Source organism: Coregonus clupeaformis, unplaced genomic scaffold, assembly GCF_020615455.1.
Source record: "Coregonus clupeaformis isolate EN_2021a unplaced genomic scaffold, ASM2061545v1 scaf0527, whole genome shotgun sequence".
NCBI classification, from domain to species: domain Eukaryota; kingdom Metazoa; phylum Chordata; class Actinopteri; order Salmoniformes; family Salmonidae; genus Coregonus; species Coregonus clupeaformis.
Genome location: NW_025533982.1, coordinates 310,217 through 317,635, shown reverse-complemented (window position 1 = coordinate 317,635; position 7,419 = coordinate 310,217). Strand labels below are relative to the sequence as shown.

The 7,419-nt window shown below is 47.4% G+C and overlaps 1 protein-coding gene across 1 annotated transcript in view; it reads right to left on the bottom strand.

Annotated features, from left to right (window-relative positions):
* Nucleotides 1-2,912: 2,912 nt before the first annotated feature.
* The window catches only part of LOC121578450 (methionine synthase), a 47,990-nt gene continuing 43,483 nt past the window's right edge, over nucleotides 2,913-7,419 (bottom strand). The window contains 3 exon segments of the mRNA XM_045215819.1: nucleotides 2,913-3,032; nucleotides 5,308-5,504; nucleotides 5,936-6,091. Of these exon segments, the coding sequence (XP_045071754.1) occupies nucleotides 2,913-3,032; nucleotides 5,308-5,504; nucleotides 5,936-6,091 (473 nt within the window).

The following is a 7,419-nucleotide window of genomic DNA, read 5'->3' as shown; positions in this document are numbered from 1 at the left end:
TAATAATAATAATATAATAATATAATTCTGCCATTTAGCGATGCTTTCATCCAAACACTTACAGTCATGCGTTGCATACATTTTTGTGTATGGGTGGTCCCGAGGATCGAACCCACTACCTTGGCGTTACAAGCGCCGTGCTCTACCAGCTGAGCTACAGGGGACCAGGGTCATCAGTCATAAAAAGACTACCAACACAGAAAGAAGTCTACGATGCAAACTATCTACGGCCCCATCTCAGCTGCCTTCATCTGCCCTGATAAAATGACAGGATCGGTGAATCATTGTGGCTCATCATTGGCTGTTTCCCTGTTTGTTTCCAAATCGTGCGAGAGAGCCTGCCTGTCCTCTCCTCCACTTGGCCCGTGTCCACATCGCTCTTCTCCGTGTGGTCGGGTTGGGGTATCCTGCGCTCCTATCCTCCGATCCTGTCCATGTCCTGGGTCTGGAGGTCCTCCTCACCCATACCACAGCTCCCTCCGCACCCTGGCATGAGCTCCTCACAACCCTGGTGGAGGGAGACACACCTTTTAGCTTCTCATGACTCCAATGGCACTATTCTTCAGCTGCCTTTATTAGCTTCCTATTGGGCTGTAGTTATCAGTCTGTCGTGTCTGGCTTCCTATTGGGCTGTGAGTTATCAGTCTGTCGTGTCTGCGTTCCTATTGGGCTGTAGTTATCCAGTCTGTCGTGTCTGGCTTCCTATTGGGCTGTGTTATCAGTCTGTCGTGTCTGGCTTCCTATTGGGCTGTAGTTATCAGTCTGTCACTTATCTTCCTATTGGACTGTAGTTATCAGTCTGTCGTGTCTAGCTTTCCTATTGGGCTTAGTTATCAGTCTTCGTCTCTGCTTCCTATTGCTGTGTTATCAGTCTTCGTTCTGCTTCCTATTGCTTAGTTATCAGTCTGTCGTGTCTGGCTTCCTATTGTTAGTTATCATCTTCTTCTGTTCCCTATTGGGCTGTAGTTATCAGTCTGTCGTGTCTGCTTCCTATTGGGCTGTAGTTATCAGTCTGTCGTGTCTGGCTTCCTATTGGGCTTAGTTATCAGTCTGCTCGTGTTTCTTCCTATTGGTGTAGTTATCAGTCTGTCGTTTGCTTCCTATTTGTAGTTATCAGTCTGTCATGTAAGCTTCCTATTGGACTGTAGTTATCAGTCTGTCGTGTCTGCTTCCTTTGGGCTGTAGTTATCAGTCTGTCGTGTATACTTCCTATTGACTGTGTTATCAGTCTGTCGTGTTACTTCCTATTGGGCTGTAGTTATCAGTCTGTCGTTTTTCCTATGCTGTTTTATCATCTTCGTGTATAGCTTCCCATTGGGCTGTATTATCAGTCTGTCGTGTCTGCTTCCTATTTTATTATCAGTCTGTGTGTATGGCTTCCTATTGGACTGTGTTATCAGTCTGTCGTTATATTCCTATTGGGCTGTAGTTATCAGTCTGTCGTGTCTGGCTTCCCATTGGGCTGTAGTTATCAGTCTATCGTTTGTTCCTATTGCTGTAGTTATCATCTGTCGTGTATAGCTTCCTATTGACTGTAGTTATCAGTCTGTCTGTATACTTCCTATTGGCTGTAGTTATCAGTCTGTCGTGTTCTTCCCTTGGGCTGTAGTTATCAGTCTGTCTTTGTCTTCCTATGTGTAGTTATCAGTCTGTCATGTCTGCTTCCTATTGGGCTGTAGTTATCAGTCTGTCGTGTATGGCTTCCCTATTGGGCTGTAGTTATCAGTCTGTTGTTGTTCCTATTGGGTGTAGTTATCAGTCTGTCGTTTTTCCATTGTTGTTATCTTTTTTCTATTGGGCTGTAGTTATCAGTCTGTCTTATGGCTTCCTATTGGCTGTAGTTATCAGTCTGTCATTATGGCTTCCATTGGTGTAGTTATCAGTCTGTCGTGTTCTTCCTATTGGGCTTGTTATCAGTCTCGTTTCTGCTTCTATTGGATGTGTTATCAGTCTGTCGTTATGTTCCTTATTGTTATCTCTTTGTTGGTTCCTGGGCTGTAGTTATCAGTCTGTCGTGTTGTTCCCTGCTGTAGTTATCATCTGTCATGTTTCTTCCCTATTGTTTTTCCTTCTGTATGGTTCCATTGGGCTGTATTATCAGTCTGTTGTCTCTTCATTGGCTGTGTTATCAGTCTGTCTGCTGTCTTCCCATTGGACTGTAGTTATCAGTCTGTATGTCTGCTTCCCTATTGGGCTGTAGTTATCAGTCTGTGTTTCGCTTCCCATTGGGTTAGTTATCAGTCTGTTTCTTTCCCATTTGTGTTATCATCTTTTCCTTCCCTATTGGGTGTAGTTATCAGTCTGTTTTATGCACTATACTTGTGTTTTATTGGTGCCCATCTATCCTTTTGTCTTTAAAAAGCTTCTTTTCCCCCTTAGACCGTGTGTCACCACTCCCTGTCCTTCAATATTCAGCCCCTTTACTTATTCCACTTTGTGGTTACAGAGTAGTCCATCATTATTATGTGTTGTTAAGCACATTGTTTCCGTGCTAATGGTGCAATCTTCACCATCTGAAAGGGGGCCGCGGGCGTGAGACCCAAAACCTCTTGCTGCACCTGCATTGTTAATTCACCTGGAATTTTATCATTTTTATATCTTTTTTTTCTTTTCCATACTTATCAGCGCCCTTTTGGTCAGCCCCCCGCGGCCGAAACCGCGGGGTCGTCCACACCTCCGCGCGCCGGTCCGCCAAGGCGCGGCCATTATCCACCCCCGCGGTCACACTCCCATTTGCCCACCCCGCGCCGCGGGGGAGCGCACGGCCGGGCGGACGGCCGGCCCCCGCCGGGCGGCTCTCCCAGAGCTTCCCGGGCCGTGCGCTACTCACGTCATTCTTTCCCCCCGGGTCTTTTCTTTATCTCTCCAACTTACCATATGCTGTTTATCATCTCCCTGTCTCAACTGTTTGCTCAGCTCCTCTGCTCCAACTCATAAAAATCCCCACGTATCCGACGCGCAGCCTGCCTTTCGGGGCCACGAAAGTCAGACAGGCAGTAGTAAGGGTCTGAGCTGGCACTGTCCTTCTCTGCCTGGAAAGAAAAAACACACAGTTATCCTACAACACATGCTTGTTTTTATTAGGGCTGACCCCATTTAGTGGACTGGTCCATTGTTTGAGTCATGGGCTGTTGGTGCGACCAAATTTCTTTAGGCGAGGCATAGCAAATTAAAAAATATATATATATATGTACCGAAACACCTGTCTGAGTTCTCCTGTCTGAGTACTATCCATTTGAGGCCTGTTCTGACTATCCATTCGCGAAGGCCGTGGGGAGTACACAGTCCATCTCTAAGGCGTGCTACTAACCTATATTGTATATTATGTAATGCAAGCAAGCATTTCGAGTGGCGTAGCGGTCTAAGGCGACTGTAGCGGCGTGCATGAGGCGTCACTACAGATCCGGGTTTGATCCCGGGCTGTGTCTGGCACGCCCGGCCGCGACCGGGAGACCCATGAGGCGACGCACAATTGGCCCCAGCGTTGTCGGGTTAGGGAGGGTTTGGCCGGCTGTAGGGTCCTTGTCCCATCACGCTCTCGCGACTCCTTGTGGCGGGCCCGGGGCGCATTCACGCTGACACGGTCGCCAGTTGTACGGTGTTTCCTCCGACACGTTGGCGCGGCAGGCTTCCGGGGTTAAGCGAACAGCGTGTCAAGCAGTGCGGCTTGGCAGGGTTGTGTGATCGGAGGGACGCATGGCTCTCGACCTTCACCTCTCCCGAGTCCGTACGGGGTTGCAGCGATGGTACAAGATTGTAACTACCAGTAAGATATATCGAAAAATTGTGGAGAAAAAGGGGTAAAAAGTTTTTTAAAAATTTGAAAGAAATAAAATAAAGCGACCAATGAATAATTAGCGTAAAAAATAAATAGGCTCTAAACCGTTCCATTTCACGAATGAATGCGACTGTTTTTAGTCTTTGCTGTAATAAAGGCTTTACAAAAAAATAAACGTTACAACAGACTCTCTGGTCCGCTTATACCGTATTCAGTGTTGTTTACGTTGTTCCAAACGGTCAGAAACATTATGCGGTAATATAACGGCACCTGTTTGGAACACATAATATGTAGCAGAGCTCCTCCTTACCTCGTCTACCTTCTGTTTCTTGATCTCCAGTATGAGTCGACTAGTCACATTTATCACACACATCCGACTTCCCCTTTACCTCCTGAGCAACCAGTAAACATCCCCCCCACCCCCGTTTCCAGTTTGTCGCGTCCTCTGTATATCCATTTTGCTATCACGCGTTACGGTGTTCTGAGTTTGTTATAACCAATTTATTGATGTGATTACGATCGCTATCGTCAGCTATTGATCACGTGCATGCGATGCTTACATGTGTCACGTGAAGAGAGCAAAGGTCGAGGGAACGGGGAATGTTTTTCCTGAACAAATGAGGGGATTTCGGCAACAGAACTTTTCGGTCAATTATTGTTGCAGCTTCAGCGACACGGACAGCGCTATACACTGTTGATGTGTGGTGGAGGAGAGAGAGAGACAACGGGGAGGAGAGAGAGAGACAACGGGGAGGAGAGAGAGAGACAACGGGGAGGAGAGAGAGAGACAACGGGGAGGAGAGAGAGAGAGACAATGGGGGAGAGAGAGAGACAACGGGGAGGAGAGAGAGAGACAACGGGGAGGAGAGAGAGAGACAACGGGGAGGAGAGAGAGAGACAACGGGGAGGAGAGAGAGAGACAACGGGGAGGAGAGAGAGAGACAACGGGGAGGAGAGAGAGAGACAACGGGGAGGAGAGAGAGAGACAACGGGGAGGAGAGAGAGAGACAACGGATGCTAGTTTACACAGTCACTCGCTGTCAACAGCGCAGCCAATCAAATCAATTGCTGGTCGTACTCCCTCTAGTCATCTGTGTCTTCATTATTTCATCAAACAGTTTAAAATGCTTAAAGCATCAGACAAGCATCAGTGAATATAGTTGATCTGATTAAAAATACACGTTTTAACATTTAGACCAATGGATTTGTGGAAAGAACAGATGACTCTCGGTCGACCAAGACTCTTAGTCGGAGACAGCCCTACTAGTTATTGTTGATTTATAAACGGAAAATGATCAGTCAGTCAGTCAGTCAGTCAGCCAGCCAGTCAGTGCGACAGACAGAGCGACAGAGCGACAGAGCGACAGAGCGACAGAGCGACAGAGCGACAGAGCGACAGACAGACAGACAGACAGACAGACAGACAGACAGACAGACAGACAGACAGACAGACAGACAGACAGACAGACAGACCCAGCCCACACACCATGAACTAACACACCTTGTTCCAAATCTCCCCTGCTACTCACCTGTTGGCGTAGTCCGTAGAAGGTGGCGAGGGGCGTGGCGGAGCGAGGTGTGACGTCATGTTCATACACCTGGATGTCGTCTCCTACACTCTGGGCGGGCCAGAAGCCCACCAGGCCACGCCCCCAGAGACCCTTATTATCGATCAGTCTGTTGAGGAGCCGCTGAGCGTCGTCAAACACCCTCCGAGCCTCGTCACCTGTACAGGTCCAATATCACATTATAACATTACATTATTATCTATCAGTCAATCAACCACAGGTACAATATTATATTACACCTGTCAATCAACCACAGGTACAATATTATATTACACCTGTCAATCAACCACAGGTACAATATTATATCACGCCTGTCAATCAACCACAGGTACAATATTATATTACACCTGTCAATCAACCACAGGTACAATATTATTTTACAACACTGCTGATGTGGGAAGGACTTTGAACTAAGAATTCCCAAGGGGAATAAACTGACTGGTGCCATCTAAGAGTTCAGAGTTCACACATACATAAAGCTTCTGAATGATCTGAAGGAAAGGCAGGAATGCACCTTCTCCATAGAAATACAATTAGAACACTAGAATGGCAATAGCATTACATGCATCTCTATGGCCTCTTAACGTACCCACGGTTTTGTCCTTGAAGATCTTGGGGTAGCCTCTGTTAGGGTACTTCCCTCTGAGCTGCCACACATCAAAGAAAGGCTTCCAGTCGATGTAGTCCACCAGCTTCCGCAGGTCATACCCCTCAAACACACGGGTACCCAGGACTGAGGACACACCTGAGATGGGGGGGAGAGAGGAGGAGCGGGAGAGAGAGAGAGGAGACAGAGAGGGGGGAGAGAGGGAGAGAGAGAGGAGGAGAGAGAGACAGAGAGAGAGAGAGAGACAGAGAGAGAGAGGCAGAGAGAGAGAGAGAGAGAGAGAGAGAGAGCGAGAGAGAGAGAGAGAGAGAGGGAGAGAGAGAGAGGCGGAGAGACAGAGAGAGAGAGCGAGAGAGAGAGAGAGACAGAGAGAGAGAGAGAGAGAGAGAGAGGGAGAGAGAGAGAGAGAGAGAGAGAGAGAGAGAATCAGTCACCATAGTTAAGGTCTTTTCTATCAAAATATGACTGACCTACATACAGTGAGGGAAAAAAGTATTTGATCCCCTGCTGATTTTGTACGTTTGCCCACTGACAAAGACATGATCAGTCTATAATTTTTATGGTAGGTTTATTTGAACAGTGAGAGACAGAATAACAACAAAAAAATCCAGAACAACGCATGTCAAAAATTGTATAAATTGATTTGCATTTTAATGAGGGAAATAAGTATTTGACCCCTCTGCAAAAACATGACTTAGTACTTGGTGGCAAAACCCTTGTTGGCAATCACAGAGGTCAGACGTTTCTTGTAGTTGGCCACCAGGTTTGCACACATCTCAGGAGGGATTTTGTCCCACTCCTCTTTGCAGATCTTCTCCAAGTCATTAAGGTTTCGAGGCTGACGTTTGGCAACTCAAACCTTCAGCTCCCTCCACAGATTTTCTATGGGATTAAGGTCTGGAGACTGGCTAGGCCACTCCAGGACCTTAATGAGCCACACCTTTGTTGCTTTGGCCGTGTGTTTTGGGTCATTGTCATGCTAGAATACCCATCCACGACCCATTTTCAATGCCCTGGCTGAGGGAAGGAGGTTCTCACCCAAGATTTGACGGTACATGGCCCCGTCCATCATCCCTTTGATGCGGTGAAGTTGTCCTGTCCCCTTAGCAGAAAAACACCCCCAAAGCATAATGTTTCCACCTCCATGTTTGACGGTGTTCTTGGGGTCATAGGCAGCATTCCTCCTCCTCCAAACACGTGAGTTGAGTTGATGCCAAAGAGCTCGATTTGTATATGTGCTTTCTTGAGCAGGGGGACCTTGCGCGCGCTGCAGGATTTCAGTCATTGATGGCGTAGTGTGTTACCAATTGTTTTCTTGGTGACTATGGTCCCAGCTGCCTTGAGATCATTGACAAGATCCTCCCGTGTAGTTCTGGGCTGATTCCTCACCGTTCTCATGATCCATTGCAACTACACGGGTGAGATCTTGCATGGAGCCCCCAGGCCGAGGGAGATTGACAGTTATT